This window comes from Neurospora hispaniola (genome assembly GCF_033458365.1).
Source record: "Neurospora hispaniola strain FGSC 10403 chromosome Unknown B0T23scaffold_1, whole genome shotgun sequence".
NCBI lineage: Eukaryota > Fungi > Ascomycota > Sordariomycetes > Sordariales > Sordariaceae > Neurospora > Neurospora hispaniola.
In genome coordinates, this window is record NW_026944406.1 from 6,178,471 (window position 1) to 6,196,678 (window position 18,208).

Consider the following 18,208-nt stretch of genomic DNA (forward strand, 5'->3'; position numbering starts at 1 on the left):
GTAGTACAGTAACGGAAGCATTTTTTTGGTGGTAGAAAAGCTTTGGGTTAGGGTTAGAAGAAATTCCCTTACTGCACTACTGCGGGAACGAACACGGCCGAAAACAGTAGAATATCTAGAGGTACGTAGAGGTAGTTATAGGTACAAGAAGAATAACGAACCAACAACATCCACCTTGACAAGGTTTTGATAGCGGTGGACACGAACAGTCAACAAAGCTTGGGTTCCGCCGTACTAAGTAAGGGAAGCAGCTAGCTATCTTCTGGTCTGCTGATGACTCCAGGCAATTTGTCCCCAGCAAAAGTCGCCTACAAGCGCCACAAGTGACAGTCCCTCCCTTCGGACAACGACGATGTAGCTAGATGTCGTCCATTGCTGGGCAATGCATCCATCCCCTTCGCTCCTCACGTGCACTGACAATCCCGCGAGTCCCCTGCAACCTCCAACCCACCTGAGCTACATGTAGCACCTCACTCATCATCCGTCAAACTGATCGCGCGCGACGACATAGAATGGTTCGTACCCAAACGCGAAGCTGCCCTGTCCCTATCCCTGTCCCTGTCCCTGTCCTGCTGCTCCCGCTGCCTCAGCTCCTGGACTCGATTCCACAACAAATCCGTCCGAAACCCAAACGAATCCTTATCGCCATCCCAACCAGCCGCCAGGAGCGCCGGGACGATACTTCCGATTTTCGAAAACAGGATCGCGTACGCATGCATGTTGCGACGCTGGTAGTTCTTGCGGTCGTGCTTGGTGGGCGGATTCGGATTCCCGTCGTCGTCTTCACCACATGCCTGCCAGCGCAAGTCCCAGCGGCTTTGTTCGTGGCCGGTGATGAAGTAAAAGACGCCGTGGTAGCGCAGGTGGAAGTAGAGCGCGTGTTGCCAGGCGTAGTAGTTGCTGAGGTCTTGGGCGAGTTGAGGGATGGGGAAGCGGCTGAGCGCGTCGTTGTCGGGGTCGTGGAGGTCTAGGTCCATGGTGACGGGGGTACCTCTAGGGACTTTGCGTTGGTGTTAGAAAGGGAACGGAATGATGAAGGGAGGGTTCAGACTCACGGGGAGACGAAGTTCTGCAACGATGGGGTAGTCGCGGGGTTCAATAAGTTGAGTAGAAGTTGAGAGTCGGCTGTGTCCTTATGATTCTGGAGGTGGAAAGCGGCGACAGAAAATCGTCCTGACTGGACCTTGTAGAGGTAACGGAAGAGGAAAGACGAGCCAAAGCCCGGGCGACCTAGAAATAATACCAGGAGGAGTTAGAATGCCAGTGAATGGCGGCTAAAGTCTGGTGAAGGGGATATGAATCGAGAGCACAGACTTCCAACACCTTCCATCGTTCCATCAGACCATTCACTCGCCATTTTAGCAAAGGTTTTGTAGGTACATGAGTGACCTGAACAGCGAACTTATTGTACTGAAACCCTTCAAGATGGAACCAATAAAGACTCTCATGACATGACGCCGCTGGTTGTGCAAAAGAGAAGGAGTTGTATGAGCAGAGCAGAGGGGTGGCACTTTTAAGTCCGGCTCAATTCCAAACAAAGTGTGTCAATGAGTGCCGAAAGGATGAAGAACAAAAAGAGGTGGTAAAAAGCAAAAAAAGCTCGGCTGCCCAAACCCGGATTGAAATCAAGACCAGCTGCAACCTACGAAAATACCCACGCGTTTTCTGCCCCGGCACACTACTACATTCAGTTGGCTACTGAAGGTACTGGAAGGTTTGTACTCTTGAGTTTATACGGTCCCAGTGACCTGGGGAGCGGAAAGGTTCTGCTCTTTGTGGAAAGCTGGACCCGTGCCGATTTCGCAGTAGGTACCTGAGTGCACGCTTGAGGTTCTCCCTTGTCACTCAGTGTCGCTCAGTGTGGCAGTCGTGGCCTACGCAAACTTCCAAGTACAAATGTAGACAAGTGCGACCTGGTATTTACGCGTGAGAATCGAAGCAACGGAAGGTTCTAGTTGGGGACATGCTGAGGCGAGCAAGGAAGAGGCCTCCTTGTATTATTGTAGGTCCCTGGCACCTAGAATTGTCAAGTGCGACCTGCCATTATTTCCGTCATAATCTACCATTCACTTCGTTCCCTCCTTCCAAAAGTGCGGTTGTTAGGCAGTCACAGCAGGTTTTTCTTTCACATGTCGCAAAGGGAAAAGATCAGGATCAAAACATTTTACGCTTGCAATCACATCAAAGATGGAAGTCCTGCTGGTGGAGGGAGTTTTGCTACTCTTCCGTTTATTCTTGCGTGAATTCCCTGTATCCTGGAACGTCTCAACACTGTGTTCCTTCTTCATGTGGTCATTCTTCTTGTCCTGTTGTAAATCCGTCCTTCATGTCTGGGTGTTCCCTTGGCAGTTTCCTCGAAATATTTCCCATGCAACAAAGACATCGAGGAAGACCCCATGACGTAACTTCTCCGAACCTCGCATTACCAGAACACTTTAGCAGAAGACTGAGTTGACCAAGTTCGATTAGCGAGAGGGACAATACCCAAAGTGCGCCGATAACCATGAAAACTGCCAGTTCGTATCTTGAAAACCGTCACTTTTCCTTCTTCCACCGTGATCGGGTGAGTCTGCTAGGTTGTAGAAGAAACCTCCATGTCCTCCGATGGGAAGTGGATCTTGTGGAATTCGAGAATGAGCTGCCAAAGCTTCTTAGGGTCGAATTCAGGATCATCGCACAGATTCTTGTTCAAAGTGAGCTCCACGGAAGGGATAACATTCTCGGCTGAAGACCAGATGATGGAGTACGCGAGAAAGCGACGACGACGGACCTCGTCGGTGTCTAGCTCCCAATTATCGGTCACATTTCCATCTTCATCTTCGTTCTCATTCTCCCGAAGAAAACCATCAAGTTTGTAGTAGCTGAGATGGAACCAAATGCCATGCTTCCAGGCACGAAAATTTGACAAATCCTTGGAGTATATGCCGAGCTTGGGTAGAGGGACGAATTCGAGTGCCCTCGATGTTTCCATGATTGCCGCGAGAATTTATCGTGCTCTTATTGGTTTGTCTGGTCGGCGCAGTTGGTGATGTGAGGTGGTGACAGGAATGATATTTGGCTCACTTTACGTTCATGTCAGTTAACGCTGATGATAACGACGAGGAGCGCGGAACGCAGCTTACGCGACGAATGACTTGGACAAGCCGGAGGGATGCTTATCTTGAACTTAACGAGGGATGGGTGACAGGCACAGAGGCTGGTTGAGGGTTCAACGGCGTAAAGGTTGAGGAGGGGCGATGACAGGTGGAAATTGGTGGAATGGAAGGAAGAAGTTTGTGGTGGGGGAGGAAACACAAACGAGGGCGTAATTAAGGTACCTGATGACCGGCTGTGTCTTGGCACCCGTTCACTACATACGTACTTCCCGCTCTTCACTTGCATTTCCGTCAAATACCTGTATTTACCTCTGGTGTAGAGTTAATCTCGCTTCTCTTTCACTTGGCGAATATAGAGGTAGGTATCTCAAACATTCTTACATAACTACAACTCCTCATCGCCAGTCATCACATTCTTCCAATACTTCAGACTCTGTAGACTGTACCTACATTGATCTGTGATTATGAAGAACCTCGAGCAGCAGTTTCGGATCATGCTGGTGGTTTCCATACAGCTTGTTGCTCAGATCTTTGGTTAGTTGGGAAAAGACTGCCTTGGCCGATTCACAAACGACGGAATACACGAACAAACGATGGCGATGAATGGGACCGGAAGTGCATCGAATTTCATAGTTGGGGTCGATGTAACCGTAAAGACCGTGGTAGTCCAGATAAAAGCGGACGGAATGCTCCCACTCGTTGAAGTTGCTGGTGTTGGCGTGAAGCTCAATGATTGGAATGAACTTGAGGGCTAATTCCATCGTGCTGTCTACTTCCTGGCCGGCGGACAGCTGGGCTAGGGTGCTCATATTGACACGTACATTGCCAGGTTGCCTTTTAGACATTAGCAACTTCCAGAGATCGGCTAGATATATCTGTAGAGGTAGATAAAGAGCGTGCGCGGCGACTTACGCGACAGTGAACGAAAAGAGATCTTAAAGAATGGCGACGCGGCTTAATGGGAAGATGAAGATTGCCAAGTAGTAGAAGCTGAGTGGGCTGTGGCGCAGTAAAAGGTGGAAAAGAGAGGGGTTTGTGGTGGACGAGGAGGTAAACGGGGAAAGGCGTTTAAATGCGGAACTTTGCGGGCTCGGTACCATGACCTGGATTCCTCTTGAGGTCTAGTTTGTACGCGCGGCAGCCCAATCGTATGCAGTGTCCGGGTTCAGGTAAGCATGCAAGCTCTAGCCTCCAGGTTACCTCCTGCCCTTGTGTTGCATTGAGCATTCTCACTCGCCTGGATTTTCACACCTTATTCTTTGCAAATCGCTGCATTGAGTTCCACTTCTTCCAATCTACCTAACCCCAAGTCCAACTGCAATCTGAAGGGACCCTTTCCCGCCTAACCTCACACGAATCCTGCTAGGACTCATAACCTTGGACCTTCATCGTCTTGTAATTTGAGGGTTCCGAATAGAATCGCGGCGGCTTTGAAGAATGTTCCAGAGCTGCCTCGGATCATGTTCGTGGTTCTGGTACAGCTCATTTTCCAGATCATTACTGAGTGGCTCCAGCTCTTTCCTGGAGTACGACGGGCGGTAATACCCTACAAAGGACTTCCAAATGAGGGCATACACAAAGCAGCGACGCTGGCGATACTCGTCGTCGGAAAGTTGGCTTTCTTGTTGGCTTTCTTGGTGGCCCTCAATGAAGTGGAGAAGCCCATGGTACCGGAGGTAGAACCGAATAGAGTGCTTCCACTGTTCAAAGTTGGCGAAGGTCTCCTGTAGCTCAACAACAGGGATGAACTTGAGAGCCAAAGTATTGTCCAAGTGGGTAGAGATAAGAGGAAGCTCTCTCGTGTTGTTCATGTTTACCTGATCGCCTTCGTTAGAGATGGTCGGCTCACTTGCCATTCACTGAAGGAACAGATATGCCGCCCCACTCACAACACGCATCGAAGTAGGAGATTTGGCGGCTTGGGAGAAGGATTTGCACACCTGACGAATTCGAGATTCGATGATGTCGCGAAGGTGAAAGACTAGAAAGACGTAGTGGGAAATGAGAGAACGAAAACTGGTGAAAGGTGGCCGCTGGGCGTTTAAAAGGAAGAGATTCGTGGTTGGAGCGGGGAAGAAAGCAGATCCAGTCGGAGACCTCCATATCAGGTGTTTGTATGCGGCTTGGTGCAGGTGCCTCACCGCCGTACCTGCTTTCCGAGATGTAGTATCAGGATTCAGGCATCAACGTCCTGCATGACATCCGTTACCTCTCACGTCACAGCCCGAATCACGTGCAAGTGATGTTACTGTTGCAGCGAGTTCCCATCTGATGCACTTCAATATCACGCCTCATTCCTCAACCAGCCAAACACCCCCTCTTATCCTTCCCAAACCCAAATCCCCAACCTATCTCCTCCAACCCTCAATCAAACACCCCATCCACCAACATCCACATCCTCAACTGGACAAGCAACTCATCCTCATCATTCTCATTATCCTCATCATCCGCCTCGTCCATCTCATCCACCTCATTTGAGTCCCTCGCCATCCTCCCCTCAACCAACTCCTTATACCTCTGCACCCCCTCCATCAACTCCGGCGCCCAATAATCCCTATCCCCAAACACCTCAAATCTTAGGTCTCCATCCATCGCCATATCCTCCAACACCTCCCTTCCAACACTAGCAAACACAATCGCATACGTATGCAGCACCTTGCGTGTCCAATTATCTTTATCTTCGGCTTCCGGACACTCTCGGTGGGGGTATCTTGTCGGCAGGAGGAAACCGACGAGGCGATGGTAGACGATGTGGAACCAGAGCGCGTGTTCCCATTGTTGGTAGTTGGAGAGGTCTCGATTCAGGGGAGGGATGGGGATTAGGGCGAGGGCTTTGTCTTCTGGGTCGTGGGTTCCTGGGGTCCAGGAGGTGTCTGTGAGGCCCGGGGGTGATGGAGCTCGGGAGAGGAGGCTCTGTGGGTGGGTTGGGGGGTCAGTGAGGAGGTTGATGCTTGTAGGATCTTGGGAGGGAGAACAGGAGGCTTACGATGGGGATAGCCGAGGGCTCTGGTTGTGGGTTCATGATGTGCGTGACGATTGTGAAAAGTGATGGGCAATAGAGGAAGGTCTAGTGTCAAGGGTACGTACCTAAGTAAGGTAGGTTAATGAATTGCCTGGGGCTGCGATGGCGTGTAGTTAAATACCCGGGTTGCTTTGGTTCTTTTCTTCTGTTCACTTCTGGCAACAGCGGAGAGAACTCTGCCTGAAAATGGTGGGCGGTTTTCTAGAGTTTACCAGGCACACATGGACAAAGGCAGGCAATGGACAAGTCATAGTTCAAATCAGTAATGGGCAAGTGTCCGCGCATAGGTAGATAAGAGAGGCTTTATGTCAGGAGGACCTATCATACCCTTTTCTTGGGATAAACATGCTTGTTGGAAGGTCGAAACAAAACCCACTGTACCTGGCCTCGCTGTAGCAGCCTGGTGTCTAACAAAAAGCGCCTAATAAAACAGATACCAATTCACCGGATTACAATGTTCGCCCAAATTTCTGCTGCCATCACAAAACCTGTAACAGTCCACCCTTGCCATCATTGCCTCCTACAGGTCTTCTTCAGCCAATAAGCATTGTATTCCGGTCCCCTTGGAATCTGGAATTTCCATCGTCGGAGAATTAGAAGCCACCCGGTTCTTGTTGAGCCGAATTATCAAAGCTGCTGGCGTCCTCTTGGTCGATTCAGGCAAGCTCTGTGGATTGCAACCCGCCATGGTGTACTCCTGTATCTCTGTACTCCTACTGTAACTTTGGGTTGGCGATTTTTCCAATCTACGAGGTACGAGGGAAAAGAGTATTGCGGCCCAACAAATGAATGTCGGCCCAAAGTTTTCCCGGGTTGAAGTGAAAGCAGTGCGGCTGGTCGGTGAATAACTGTCTCCCGAAATACTTTGCGAACTCGGGGCCGATTCTCTCGATCTTCGAGGCGATGAGAGAATAGGCATGCAGGGAGTGAGTCTCCTGGGCGTGGCGCTCTTCCTCCGTAGTCGGCTCCTTCAGGGCGAAAGGAGTGACATGATCCAACAAATTGTGAATCCGTAGATGGAACGTCACAGCGTGGTCCCACTGCCCGAAGTTTGACATATCCGCCTTCAGCTCGGGAATCGGTATGAGATTGAGCGGGTGGCTGGGCTCAGACAGTGAAATAATTTGCGGTGCTGAGATCATGGTGATTGTCAAGATCTGGACGGGATTTCAGATGTCAGCAAGTAGATTTTGGTGCGAGTCGATAAAGGAATAAAAACTGAAAAAAAAAATGCAAGTCAAGACAGGAAGTTCACATCTCACCTCAACGGACTCCGTGGATGGCTGTTTCGTTGCGTGACAGAGAGTTGTGGAAGTGAATACTGGAGCGCGATACCTAGAGGTAGTTGAAGGGGTGTCCAGCACACGAGTGATGCGGAAGAGGAAAGGACTGGGCCACCCAAAGTTGAGTTATTACCTTTCTTGTAAACAAACGAGCAGAGAATTTCTTTCACAGTGAATGGTCATGGTGGTGGATGGGGACTGGAGGGGTTCGTTGTCATGGAGATGTGTCCGCCGTCCCGCGGGGTTGGTTCGGACTGCCGGCCGCCTACAAGTGTCAACACAGGAGGAGCCATTGATTACCTCTACTGAAGAGTGATTTAGGAAGGCACACTGAAGGGGACCATGACGTCGCGTCCACAGATGGAAAGTGAATGGAGGAAGGAATGGGCCATGAAATACCCGCAAGAAAGGTAACACGATGCTCATCCTGCATTGAGGAAGAATGTGGCAACAACCGGTCCATTCTGGTCAACAGGAGCTATTTGTGACTGCGGTTATTACGTACTCTTTCCCCCTTCCAACCATGGCTTTGGCTCACCCCATCACCATCAAGAGAAGCCCCCTTCCACTCTTCAACCGCCTGGTCAATTGAGTTGAGCTTCTTCCCATGTTCATTGTTACCACCAGGAACAATTCCCTCCGCAAGTGACCACTGACCGTTGAACCGAACTTGTGCGAGCTTAGTGCCTGACCTGAACCCCTGAAGCGACATCTGACATGTTTCTGACCTGGAAGTGAAAACTCCGCTATTACATTGCCCAAGTCCTAGCAGAAATCGGCGATCTCCGTCACACAATGCTTAGTTGTCGGTTGGTCTGGTTAGATGTCTGACTAGCTCACTTGCTGAGAGATGGTTCAATAGTAGCATTCCTCGTATATGTGTTCGCTAATCGCGTGATAGAGGACATGAGGACAAAAAGAGGTCATGTTCCAGCGGCTCCACAGATCGCCCGCCTTAAAAACCTTTGCGGCCTGTGAGTAGATAATCGAGTATGCGTGGAGGCAATGACGCTGCCAGCGGTGCCAGTGGTCTGTCGTCTTGAAGTCGTTGCGACCAGGACCGTGCGGATACTCAGTCTTCATAGAACGAACCAACACCTCCAGGCCATAGTACTGAAGGTGGAAGTCCAACGCACGCTCCCACTCAACGTGGTTGGACAGATCCGTCTCGAGCTCCGGGATGGGATAAAGCTTGAGGGCCTCCAAGGTGGGATCGGTGATTTCGACATTGTCCTTGACCTGGGCGAGCATATACTCCGCGGTGTATTTGGTCATGTTGGGCGTTGTGAGCTGTCTGAGCTCTACCTCACTTTTCATTGTCAGTACACTCAGTTCCAGTGGATGGACGCGACGACTTACGCGATGGCGAGCGAAGAACGAACGGGCTAACAAGACCCAGATGGGCCGAGAGAAAGGAAGGCTTGATGTTATGTTGTAGAGGGATCTTTACGAAGGCGGGGGTGAAAGGGCAACCTTGACGCGATGGTTGATTTTGAGAAAAATAACGTGAGGGAGAAAGCGGGAAGGAGAAGAAGGACCAGGCAGGGAGGAGGTGTTTGAAGAGCCGTTTGTTTACAGCAAAGTTTCACGAAACTGTAACTTTCACATTCTGCCACCGGCCGGCAATGTGCCCTTACCACCACAAAGTCAGCAAATTTGATGGGTCAAAACCCCCAAAGTTCTCGAAACTCCTCCGCAACAACACTTCTGGGAGGAATTGCCTTCTTCAACCTTTCACACGCCAATCTAGCATCATCTCGCAACTTCTCACCTCTTCCCCCCCTTCCTTTATACGGTCAAACAAAACTCTTGTGCGTTCAAAAACGACAAGAAGATCTCACCTCCAAAAGCCTCCATTTACTCGTTCACAAACGACGCCAGCTTAAACAGCCCTCCCAAACAGAACTCCGCCAATTTTGGCGGCAAAAACCACCACACCATCCTCCGCAACGGCGTTTCTAACTGATCCTGCGACGATAGTAACCGCTCTCCTACACTCAGATCCAAGACTTTCAGCTTTTCAACATTAGCATGATGTTGCAAAGAATACGTCCGACGCATTGTCAATCGCCCTCCCCCCTACGTTGTCATAGTCGTCCGACCGAAGCGCCACCGCCTCTCCGGCCGCTACCGGACAGCAAGCAAGACACGATTCGATGAAAATGCTTTTCGCGTTATCCCCAGCGATCTCGAGCGTCCCAATCATGCATGGTGGGCACCAGCTTGCCTTTCAACTCCGGCCGTGCCTGGACGTTGTTCTTCAGCATCCTGTTGTGAACCTTCTGAGCCGTCCATTTCGGTATGGCCAAGACCCCTTGCTCCTCGATCGCACCGACATCGATGAAGGGGAGCAGATCCTTTAGGCGATTCTCAGTTCTCAGGCCTATACCATTGCAGGTTATGGCGGAGGTGGAGAACCATATCCTCGATTCGGCCCTGGATGATGGCGGGGCTGATGGCTTCTACTGTTCCTGGACGGGAGGGGACCAGATGGTCTAACCGCCAGTTAAGAGTTATCGTCAATTCAGTTCTCCAAAAGACAGGTTTTTGGGCGCAGAGCCGCCGTTTCCGCAGGATTTTGGATCCTGGAACTCTTGATGGATCTCCGGGGACCTGGCGGTGTTTTGCACCACCACGACACATTGAAGACAAGATCGTCGCCTGGACGTTTTTCGAAATCACGTTGTGCGTTTCCTCCAATCCTCGATGTCCCCGTTGTCAGACGTGGTTGGGCTGACAGGTGGTTATACGGGCTGTGCCGGGAACCGACATGCATTATAGCATCGAATGGGTGCGGATCCCGGGTTCAGGGGTTGGGACATGTCCTTCGCGCTTACGGCTGTCTGATGGCGGCAACGATAGCCAATTTCTTAGCGCGGTCAACTCGAAATCTACAAGCTGGTATCCGATGGGACTTGCCACACATTTTCCCTACGACTCAATGCTTTGCGAGTAAGTTGTATGTCGTTATTCTCGACGTATTGCTGAGTGTCCTTGGAGTGTTTTGGTTCGCTTGATGCGCTTGCTGACATTGCCAAGATTAGGGGATGACATCCCGGGCGGCGGGCAGCCAAAACCGCCACAGATGACACAATATCTCAGCCCTGTGTGCCTGCCCAGAGATTCCAGTGGTTCCCCCAGCCCAATATTATGCTCCATTTTCTGGGCAGTGATGGCGCCAAGGCGGCGCAGACGGACAGCACTGCCCATTGCACCAACACCCAAAGAAGGCATCGCGCAAATTGCTGCTGGTCACAACGTCAAGGATCATCGACAATGTCTGGTTCGCTGTTGGCCGTCAGTGAGGTTCATCATGGATGGATTCCCCAAGAAGATAAAACGGCCCTCTGGTCGCAGCTTCCACAGTGTTATTTTGTTCATTCTTTTTTGCATCTTCATCGAACTGATATCTCGAAGTTTTGTTTGCAAACAAACCCACCGTTACCACAGTAACCACCACAGCACCTGACCCCTACAACCCACTAACAATTACCCCTAAAGCGCCCTACAATACAACACCACCACCAAGATGACCACCGTCGCCCTCCCTCCCGTCCCCCAAAAAATCGGCGTCTTTGGCAACTACTTTGCCCAACCTGGCTTCAACACGCTTGTCCTCAAGGAAAAAATCATGTCGCTGTCCGGTGACAGCTTCGACATCCGGATGAAAGAGACCGGCCAGCCCATCATTAAGGTGCAGGGCAAGGTGATCGGGTCCAAGAAAACGGCGAGTGATAGCTTGACCAACCAACATCTGTGGACGATGGGGAGGGAGTACATGCACTTGCACACAACGTACGCGCTTAAGGATGCGAATGGCGCTATAGTGCTGGAGGTGCGGAGTGGCTTGTTTACTCGTGAGTGATGCCCCTTTTTCTCGGCCTTTCCACATGTTTGCTTCCACTTCCGTTCCTGCTTGATGTACAGCAACACTAATACCTTTTACCCGATACAGTCCTTGGCGCCAAAGCCACAGCAACCGTCACCAACCCGAATTCGGGCCGGACCACCGTCCTCAAGCTGAAGGGCAACTTCCTCGACACCAGCGGCGAGATCGTGGATGACAGCACGGGCGCCGTCGTCGCCATGATCCGACGCAAACTCCTCAACTCCGGTGAGCTGCTCTTCGGTCAGCAGACATACGAGGTGACCGTGGCGCCGGGTGTGGACATGGCTCTGATTTCGGCGCTGTGCATCTGCTTGGATGAGATGAAGAACGAGGGCTGCTGTTAGACTTTGACAGTGTTTTTTATGTTTTATGAAGGAATCTTTTGTTTTGGATACCCTTTTTTTGGATGGCCTTCGATTTTTGGCTTTTTCTTTCTTGGATAGTGGTAGATGGTTGTTCGGTATATTGGCTGGATGCTGTATCACACCCACCAGAACGAATACAGTTTTGGAGATCGTTTACTTTCGAACTATCATCGTGAGCCCCTTCATTGCCGTCTATGCATGGTTCAAGGATCAGATCAAGATGTTGCGGCGGCACAGACCAACCGCTAAGACTTCCCTTGTGTATTACAGTCAAATCACTCATCATGACGTTGGACGATCAACAGTTCCTCACCTACCTACTGTAGGCATGCAAAACGCACATGCAAGCCTTCCGCCCTGCTTGTGTTTTGCCGGGCATCAACACCTCTACTTGCACATCAAGCATCATGTACAGCGTCAAAAAGCAGGAGGGCGTCATCCCAATCGTACTCGATGCGGCCGCGCGCCCCAGCTCCAAGATCTCCGAGTTCTTCGGGGACACCCTCATAAACGAGCCAACCCCGAGTCCCGAGCGACGAAAGATCTTGCGCAAGCGACACCGGCGCCCACATCACGCAACCGCCGAGCCGTTCACGGCGCCTCAGCGGAAGGACTTGCGTCCCCGCAGCCCATCCAACATTCTCATCCAAAGCTGCGGTCTATTACGGTACGTTTACCATCACATCACTCCCTTCCCATTCCTTCCCACATATCAAAGCTAACGCCAGAGAGATTCACATGGCCCACATCCCTCGGTCTCCTCTCCCTCATCCTCTTCCTCCTCCCGCCCCCTTACCGCTTCCACGGCCTGACCACCCTCACCACCGCCCTCTTCATCACCGACGTTGTTCTTTTCATTCTTTTTGCGCTGCTCATGCTCTGCTGCTCCTTGGTTCATTCCAAGTGCTGTACTAGACCGCGCCAGCTATGCCATGAATTAACTTCTAATGCCGCAAAACTGGGGTCACTCGCTTATTGGCCGATGGCGTGGCTTACGTTGGTGGCTTTTGCTGTGTTTCTTGCTGGGTATGGTGATGACCGGCTTCAGGCTGAGCATTGGAGTGGAAAGGGGAATGCTGATGGAGGAGGGGAAAAAGAGCTGAGGAAACGTGTGTTGACGATGATTGCTTATGTGATGTGGTGGGTTGGGGTGGTGTGGATGACGGGGACGATGGTGTTTGTGATGGGGGTTTTAATGGGGTTGGTGGGAGGGCAGAGTGAGCGGTGGGTGTTGAGGAAGGGACTTGATGGTGGAAGAGAGGAAGCAGATGAGGTGAGGGTGGCGTTGCCGGGATGTATGCTGACTTCTGCTTTTGGGATGGGGTTGTTGGCGTTAGTGGGAGGACTGTTGGTGTCGGTGTTGGTGAGGTTGGGAACGTTATCAGTGGGCATGGCGACTCCGGTGCTGGTGTTGTCGTTGTGTGTAGAAGGAGTGGCGCTCTTCACGACGCTATTCCTGTTTGCGGTGCTGCAGCAGGAAATGGTACAGGTGGAAGGATGGGCGTCCGTTCACTTGATCAAGATTTCCTTGTGGATGATGGGGTCGGCGAGTGTTTGTGCCGCGGCGGTACAGATGCTCGGAAGAGCAGTGGAGGACGTCAGTGCTATTCTCGGTGACGACGACACCCAAAGAAGTTCAAGTGGTAACCTGTTCGACACGCCTGCTACGGCGCAGGTTGCTCACGTGGTATGCACCCTCTTGGCCTTGCTCCTCCTCGGCTTGGCCGCTCTCTGGCTTATTGTCTCTCTTGTGGCATTCGTGAGCTTTGCCATCCACAGAAGACTGTCATGGAAGGGGCAATGCAGCGATACTGTCATCCCGGTGGCGGCGTTGGCGCTTTCCACGGTGCAGTTCAAGTCAGAGTTGAACTCATCCTTCTTTGGCATTGTCACTTGCGTGTTGGTGATGGCCGCAGCTGCTTCTCTTCTCGTCAATCTTGTCCTGTGCATGAAGCAGTTGGTGAGTACAACGTTCATGGCTTCGCTCGAACAGGAGTAGCGAGTGAGATGGCGAGAAATCCACCAGCGGAAGGAAGAGGATCGGGAGGTGAGATCCGCCGGGCCATGGTTCTTTCTAACTTCGATCCTTGAGGATTGGGGCCAACAGACAATGAAGCGAGACATTCTGCCATCTTTTTGGCAATCTCAAAGTGTTTTGATGATAAAATGCGCGACGGGTGTTATGCTCCGAAAAGCTGTGACAAATCACTCCACAGCATATAGGGGAAGCTCTAGGCTTCCACTTTTGCACCTTGCCTATCTCTTCCGAAATGCCCGACGCCGGTCACGAACTCCGTCAATCAGCGCCTTTTCTCTCTTAGCGCCGTATTCCTTCCGCTCGTCTGTCGGCTGTTGCACCACTCACGGTCCACCGTTCTCGACTCCGCCTCGACAATGGGGCACATATCATGATAAGCGAACTTTGCGACATCCACCGTCCGACTTCTTGGGATGAGATCTTTTACCAACGGTGTCAGTACTATCACTGAAGGAGCATTAGTATGAACGACATGGAAAGTTGGTGAGTTCGGGGCTATTGTTAGACTACAACTAGTAAGACCCCGCCGTCTTCAACAGTCATGGTGGCCGAAGGCGGAGGTGACTGTAAGCGCTTATGAGCATTAGAGGTATCAGACCTCGCAGTTGTTTCGTGCATTCCCAGTCGGACCCATCCGTGCCGCATTCCACGTGTTGCCTGTAATTATTCCCTTGAAGTTTCCGTTGTGTTGGGAACCAACGAGAGCGCAGGACGACACATGCTTCGAAGGAACGAGATGCCAAGAGGTACGAGCATGAAGACGCCTGGGACTTTGAACTATCAACGCGGTATAAAGACAGGAGCGTTAGCTGCTAGCTTTGAAACAAACAAGGGACAAACATTCCACAAGGATCGAGACCACGGGACATCTCAACGTTTAATCTGTGTCCCGCGACTGCAAGAAAGAAGACGGCCCAACAGACAGCAAACACCGGCCGGCACGAGCCGCAAACACATCTCCCCAGAGCATTGTTCGAGTCTTAGGTTATTAAGACAAAAGGTCAAGAAGCCAACCCACTCGTCAAACAGATCAACCTGGAAAACTCACCTCACTTTCACGACCTTCAACCTTCACCACCAAACGTCAACAATGTCCCTCCTCAAAGGCCAACGCTCCATCCAAACCATCATCCTCCCCCTCCCCCCCTCACTCCGTCCAGCCTACGGCAACCACTTTTACCGCTGGCTCTTCGCCATCTCCGCTCCCTTTTCCGGCGTCGGCCACCCCTCGCAATCCATCACTTCCCCTTCCTCCGTCTGGGAGATCTACGAAGTGGCGCCTCAACCCGTCATCAGCTCTTCGTCTTTTTCCTCCCAGTCCCATACACAGTCGCAGTCCCATCAACAACCAACCTTCAACTACCTCCCCTCCGCCGACCTAACCACGCAACAACTACTCAACATGCAAGGGACGTTCATCCCGTTGTGCGTGGCAGACGAAAACATGCGGGACGTGTTTCTGGAAAAGGTGGATCGGTATATTACGTTTCCGCCGACGGATAAGGGGTTTAATGATCAGACTTTTGTGCTGGGGGTTGTGGAGGAGTTGAGAGGGGAGGGATACTTGGGGGAAGGGGAGTATGCGGCTTGGGTGGAGGCTGTGGGGGGGTTTAGGGGGTAGATTCATGAGGGAACAAGTGAAAGTGGTGGGAGTGGGTTGGATTGGGGGATGAAGAGGTGGTTCTGGATTAGAGGTGGAAGGCTGGGGGATGAGAACAGGCAGAATTTGAGGTTTGGGAGGGAAGTTGGTGTTGCTTGGGGGGAGGGGAAGAGTGTCATGGTCGTATCGAACTGAGGGAAAGGGGCAAGTAGGGAATACCATCGATTTCTTATTAGACCAGTGAATCTAACGTTATGAACATCCTTTCATCGATGTTACTGTTCCTTTACTTTGGGTTATCCTCTTTTTGGGTTATCCTCCTTCTCGATTTCTCAGCCCGTATTCGCAAAACTGACTTGTTTCTTAACCCATGCGTTCCACCCTTCCTCCCAATAGTACGAGCCATTGGATTGACACGTCGAGCAAGGGAATGAAACCGTCCTGCCAGGCGTGTAGGTCGATACCGTTGTGCAGGGACTTAGCTTGCATCCCTTGAGCTGGACCAAGGTGCGGTACGAGTGCTTGACGACGTGTCCGCACGGGTAGGTGACTTCTCCTTCGAGCCAGATGGCGCACATTGTTGGTTTGGACTGGAGGTTTTGGTAAGGCGTTGACTTTGAGAGTCTCTGTTTCACGGCACGCTGGTAAGGGCTGTAGATATATCTCTCTTCGCGGAAGATTTGTATCCGGAATACATCCTGAGTTCCGTGGCCGGGCCTCTTTGTTTGTCCCAAGACACGTCACCGCTTTCTTGATCCTTCGGCACATCACTTGTTGCACGCTTGTGACTTCAGTCCATTTCACCAAGTAGCCTACCTCGTGATTCCCCAGCCGTCACAGTAGGTCAGGCAACGAATATTGCTTCAAATCCTCCTCCAACGGCGCTACCACATGACCATACACGAGTCTCCTGAACTCATCACCGTCAAGGTTTGCCTTTGGTTGAGGAAACTTGCACTTGATGCACCGTTCAACAGCCCGCTTGTAGTTTGGACCGCCTTTCGTCTCGAGTCTGCCAAGCAGCGTGATTGCTGTCTCGTAATCTAAGAAAAACGATCCCAGCGTCGAAGGACCATGCTGTTTGATATGGGACTCGCGGAAGCAGTCAAAAGGTGTTCCGAGCATGATCTCAATGAGGATGATGCCTAGAAAGAGCATTCCCTGGTTCGGTTGCACGCCGCCAGCGAGGTAATGTAGCGGTTGGACGTCAAGTTGCATCGAATCCGATATTTCGGGAAGTTGTCTGATGACAAAGGCCTCCTGGAAATGTGTCGTGCCATTGCATCGGATTAGAAAAACGTCTTTCGTTGTCACCTTGGTTGTGAGCCACGGGGTTCCTGCCAGTTGGAGGACGCTGGATGCCAGGGTGTAGGCAAGTCGTAGCCTGTCCTCGTCATAGACAAGGGAAGGAGCAGTAAGCTGCTCGGTCAACACTTCATGGAGAGATATGAAGGAGCATTGACCGAAGCTTCCCGAGGGACGCAGATGACCTAATGCGTAAAGACCGTATCGTTCCGTTGCGGAAGCGTTGATTGCCGCTGGTCCGATGATATGGCCGCAACAACTGCTTGCTTGTAGGCTGGGCAGCTGTCTCAAGGATTCACAAAGGTCCATTATGATGTCTTCGTTTGGCGTTTCCGGCTTCGTGCTGACAACCTCAAGGGTCACAGTTTGAGTGGAGGACCTTGATGATGCTGTTACCTCTACCTCTCGGGACGAGTGGCGAGACAGCAGGCCATGGCTCTTGATTGCTGGCATTTCTGAGAAGGAGAAGCCAACAGTTTTCCGGGCCCGTTTTGTTGGGCGCTCGGGGACCACAAACGCAGTCGGCTGCTGGCAAGTGGAAAGTCGACATTGTGGAGGTCGACTGGAAGGTTTGACCATGAAAGAAGACCATGGTCGATCGATCTTTCCCTGTGTGGTGTCCTGATCGGATATTGCAAGCTTCATTGACAAGTTCCTGATCACCTCTTCATCCTCATCGTTCGGTATAACGCTGGTGTAGGAAGGTGTTGATAGCTTCAGGCCCAGAAGGTGTGAAGTAGGGCACTGGCAGGCATTCATGGCTGCACACAGTGCCTGGTAGATACCGCCTGACAAAGAGTTCATGAGACGATACAACCTTCCGTTAGACCGTTTGTTCCGCTCGGGCTCAAGGTCGCAGTTCTGGGAGGTCAATGCCTCAAGGCTCGACACTCCATCTCGAATGCGAGTCAAAAGTTCCAGATACACCGACCTATTGAGAGCGAATGATAATCTCTTGAGCTCTTTTCTGAAACTGACTCTATCCGGTAGGGGCTGTAACGAAGGTGTCTGTTAGCAAGACGCTCTCAGCAGTTTTCTTGGAGTTTGGTAAGAACATCCAGGAGCTCTCATACCTCAGCACCCGAACCTACAGGTAGGTTCAACTTGTCTTCTAACTCCTTGAGGGCTTTTTGGATATCTATGAGATTCTCCTCAAAGACACCGGCTGCTCTCCAGAGCCTCTGCCGAATCTTATGGTAAACCTGCTCTTCCTTCCAAAGGGGCCCGAACGGATTCTCAATCATTTGCTCGATGATTGGCGGTTGAGCTATCCCCATCAGCAGCTTCTCACAGACGTTTTGGAGCTTCACATGCTCTGTTTCCAACCCTCTCTTCAGGATCCTCAGCTCCCGTGTGTAGAATCGCCATTGTTGAATTGCCCCGGCACCTTTGGCGTACCCTTCCAAGGCAGAGATGATGAGAGGCAACGCCCCGAGGACAAGACCGGCGACTTCGAATCCTGACATAGCTTGCACTGGGAAGTGAGCTTGGCTGGTGGATGTACTGAAGAGCTGTCACAACCAGGCCCGGGCTGGTTAGCGGTGGGCGGGCATCTGATGAAATGAATGGGGATGGAGACACGGGAGTCAAATGGCACACGTCGCTGTCAAC

General features: G+C 51.5%; 12 protein-coding genes across 12 annotated transcripts; 3 read left to right on the forward strand and 9 right to left on the reverse strand.

Moving 5' to 3' along the window:
* Nucleotides 1-470: 470 nt before the first annotated feature.
* On the reverse strand, nt 471-977 carry B0T23DRAFT_401772 (uncharacterized protein; the record flags this gene model as incomplete). The annotated part of the gene is made up of 1 exon (XM_062838606.1): nt 471-977. The coding sequence occupies one exon, from the start codon at nt 975-977 to the stop codon at nt 471-473; it is 507 nt and encodes a 168-aa protein (XP_062697960.1).
* A 1,509-nt stretch (nt 978-2,486) lies between these two features.
* Nucleotides 2,487-3,308, reverse strand: B0T23DRAFT_40583 (uncharacterized protein). The gene is made up of 2 exons (XM_062839055.1): nt 3,123-3,308; nt 2,487-3,062 (listed from the first exon to the last, which is right to left on the reverse strand). Exon 2 carries the CDS (start codon nt 2,969-2,971, stop codon nt 2,573-2,575), a length of 399 nt encoding a protein of 132 aa, XP_062697961.1. The 5' UTR covers nt 2,972-3,062; nt 3,123-3,308; the 3' UTR covers nt 2,487-2,572.
* Nucleotides 3,309-3,541: 233 nt separating this feature from the next.
* Nucleotides 3,542-3,904, reverse strand: B0T23DRAFT_307986 (uncharacterized protein; the record flags this gene model as incomplete). The annotated part of the gene is made up of 2 exons (XM_062834452.1): nt 3,542-3,592; nt 3,680-3,904. 2 exons carry the CDS (start codon nt 3,902-3,904, stop codon nt 3,542-3,544), a joined length of 276 nt encoding a protein of 91 aa, XP_062697962.1.
* Nucleotides 3,905-4,464: 560 nt separating this feature from the next.
* Nucleotides 4,465-4,906, reverse strand: B0T23DRAFT_305769 (uncharacterized protein; the record flags this gene model as incomplete). Its single annotated transcript, XM_062834330.1, has 2 exons — nt 4,465-4,567; nt 4,671-4,906. 2 exons carry the CDS (start codon nt 4,904-4,906, stop codon nt 4,465-4,467), a joined length of 339 nt encoding a protein of 112 aa, XP_062697963.1.
* Nucleotides 4,907-5,405: 499 nt separating this feature from the next.
* On the reverse strand, nt 5,406-6,117 carry B0T23DRAFT_331352 (uncharacterized protein; the record flags this gene model as incomplete). The annotated part of the gene is made up of 2 exons (XM_062835726.1): nt 5,406-6,008; nt 6,082-6,117. 2 exons carry the CDS (start codon nt 6,115-6,117, stop codon nt 5,460-5,462), a joined length of 585 nt encoding a protein of 194 aa, XP_062697964.1. The 3' UTR covers nt 5,406-5,459.
* Nucleotides 6,118-6,863: 746 nt separating this feature from the next.
* On the reverse strand, nt 6,864-7,259 carry B0T23DRAFT_308587 (uncharacterized protein; the record flags this gene model as incomplete). Its single annotated transcript, XM_062834478.1, has 1 exon — nt 6,864-7,259. The coding sequence occupies one exon, from the start codon at nt 7,257-7,259 to the stop codon at nt 6,864-6,866; it is 396 nt and encodes a 131-aa protein (XP_062697965.1).
* A 996-nt stretch (nt 7,260-8,255) lies between these two features.
* On the reverse strand, nt 8,256-8,675 carry B0T23DRAFT_401776 (uncharacterized protein; the record flags this gene model as incomplete). The annotated part of the gene is made up of 1 exon (XM_062838607.1): nt 8,256-8,675. One exon carries the CDS (start codon nt 8,673-8,675, stop codon nt 8,256-8,258), a length of 420 nt encoding a protein of 139 aa, XP_062697966.1.
* A 761-nt stretch (nt 8,676-9,436) lies between these two features.
* B0T23DRAFT_372027 (uncharacterized protein) lies at nt 9,437-10,051 on the reverse strand. The gene has a single exon (XM_062836698.1). It carries the CDS (start codon nt 10,041-10,043, stop codon nt 9,771-9,773), a length of 273 nt encoding a protein of 90 aa, XP_062697967.1. The 5' UTR covers nt 10,044-10,051; the 3' UTR covers nt 9,437-9,770.
* Nucleotides 10,052-10,778: 727 nt separating this feature from the next.
* On the forward strand, nt 10,779-11,970 carry B0T23DRAFT_372029 (tubby C-terminal-like domain-containing protein). Its single transcript, XM_062836699.1, has 2 exons — nt 10,779-11,257; nt 11,356-11,970. Exons 1-2 carry the CDS (start codon nt 10,930-10,932, stop codon nt 11,631-11,633), a joined length of 606 nt encoding a protein of 201 aa, XP_062697968.1. The 5' UTR covers nt 10,779-10,929; the 3' UTR covers nt 11,634-11,970.
* Nucleotides 11,971-12,019: 49 nt separating this feature from the next.
* B0T23DRAFT_435829 (voltage-dependent anion channel) lies at nt 12,020-14,127 on the forward strand. The gene is made up of 2 exons (XM_062840545.1): nt 12,020-12,321; nt 12,387-14,127. The coding sequence occupies exons 1-2, from the start codon at nt 12,062-12,064 to the stop codon at nt 13,651-13,653; spliced, it is 1,527 nt and encodes a 508-aa protein (XP_062697969.1). The 5' UTR covers nt 12,020-12,061; the 3' UTR covers nt 13,654-14,127.
* Nucleotides 14,128-14,782: 655 nt separating this feature from the next.
* On the forward strand, nt 14,783-15,313 carry B0T23DRAFT_425692 (uncharacterized protein; the record flags this gene model as incomplete). The annotated part of the gene is made up of 1 exon (XM_062839925.1): nt 14,783-15,313. The coding sequence occupies one exon, from the start codon at nt 14,783-14,785 to the stop codon at nt 15,311-15,313; it is 531 nt and encodes a 176-aa protein (XP_062697970.1).
* Nucleotides 15,314-16,126: 813 nt separating this feature from the next.
* B0T23DRAFT_307715 (uncharacterized protein) lies at nt 16,127-17,841 on the reverse strand (the record flags this gene model as incomplete). The annotated part of the gene is made up of 2 exons (XM_062834434.1): nt 16,127-17,590; nt 17,671-17,841. The coding sequence occupies 2 exons, from the start codon at nt 17,839-17,841 to the stop codon at nt 16,127-16,129; spliced, it is 1,635 nt and encodes a 544-aa protein (XP_062697971.1).
* Nucleotides 17,842-18,208: the final 367 nt, after the last annotated feature.